Source organism: Malurus melanocephalus, unplaced genomic scaffold (assembly GCF_030028575.1).
Source record: "Malurus melanocephalus ecotype Western Australia unplaced genomic scaffold, MMel_1.1 scaffold_511, whole genome shotgun sequence".
Lineage (NCBI taxonomy): Eukaryota > Metazoa > Chordata > Aves > Passeriformes > Maluridae > Malurus > Malurus melanocephalus.
This window is the reverse complement of record NW_026623743.1, coordinates 54,773-56,152: the sequence shown is the minus strand read 5'-3', so window position 1 is coordinate 56,152 and position 1,380 is coordinate 54,773. Positions and strand designations below refer to the sequence as shown.

Genomic DNA, 1,380 nt, shown 5'->3' with positions numbered 1-1,380 from the left:
TGCTTCCTCCCGCTCCCGGAGTGGTGGAAGGGGAGGTGGGGGATAAAAATCACCCCAGTGCAGCTGCAGAAGCCAGGCTGGCGGGATGGATCCGACCCCACTCCCTACGGGCCCAGGGCTGGTCCCGCTGGTTTTTTTGAGCAGCTGTGGCCAATTCCTAAAGCAGGGAGCTCCTTCCCATCCCCCCCTAAGTGAGGCCGGGGCTGAGGAGGAAGGAAGCGGTATCTTTGCTCCAAAACAACYCGCTCTGCTCTCGGCTGTGGCAGGTACACGCCGAATGGAGGAAGCCACTTGCTGATGCCACTCGCCATCCCCTCCCCTGACGTCACCGTGGCAGGGTGACACCGTGGCTCTCTGGGTGCAGCATCTGGGGACAGTTCCGTCAGCGCCCCAGTTTTGCCAGTGCCATCGCCACCCGACATTGGCACTGAGACACCAGGTCTGGTTGGGGACRTGTTTGGGGTGGCAGATCCAGGAGGGTCCCCTCCCTGCTGACCTCTGCTGTCCCTGTGCCAGGCTCCTGGGTGACACGGGATGAGTGTGCCGGCCGACGAGCCGGGCAACCCGGCCCACGCCATCTTCGAGAGGTTCCTGCGTGCCGGGGAGTGCCGGGAGGTGCTGGGCTGCTTCGTGGAGCTGTGCCAGCAGCTGGGGCTGCAGGGCAGCGGGCTGCAGCTCTACCACGGCCTCAAGGCTGCCCTCAACTACTGGAATGCCAAGGCCCTGTGGAGCAAGCTGGATAAGAAAGCCGGGCACAAGGACTATGACCAGGGCACAGCCTGTGCTGGCACCAAGGTACCCGGGACGTGGGGTGAGGGGTTGGGGTCCCTCCCTGCCCTGTGCCCTCGTGTCCAGGGTGAGAACATCCCTTGGGACACTGGCTCTCATCCCAGGAGGATGCAGGATGTGCCAGGCRGGAGGTTGATGGAGTTTAATGGGACAGGATGTTAATTAGCTCTGCTCAGTTCCCCATGGCACGATGCCACCTCAGTGCCACCCAGACAGCAGCGTCCTTCCTCCTGCCAGTTGCGTCTCTCTGGGGACATCCCATGGAGGGGGCTGAGGAACCTGTCAGGTCCTTTGTGGGAGACAGCAGCACCCCAAGCAGGATGTCCCCCTGTGGACGTCTGTTCCCTGTCCCACAGCTGATGGCTTTTGCCCCAAATGCTGTGCCTTGCTGTCCCCATCGCTGTGCAGAGGCTGTCAGGACACCAAAGCCGTGCTGCAGCAGAGCTGCACCTTATCTCCCCAGTGCTTTAATTGCTGCCACTGCCCTGGGCCAAGGACACGTTCAGGGAGGCAGGGTGGTGAGGGAGGCACCCCTGTTTTCAGAAAAAATCAGCCAAAAAAGGGGAAGAGTGGGAAGGGCCAGATCCTGAT

The 1,380-nt window shown here is 61.9% G+C and overlaps 1 protein-coding gene across 1 annotated transcript in view; it reads left to right on the top strand.

Moving 5' to 3' along the window:
• Positions 1-534: 534 nt before the first annotated feature.
• Positions 535-1,380, top strand: part of MICAL1 (microtubule associated monooxygenase, calponin and LIM domain containing 1) — a 9,186-nt gene continuing 8,340 nt past the window's right edge. The window contains exon 1 of the mRNA XM_057381476.1: positions 535-795. Coding sequence (XP_057237459.1) covers positions 535-795 — 261 coding nt within the window. The remainder of the gene's footprint in view (positions 796-1,380) is intronic.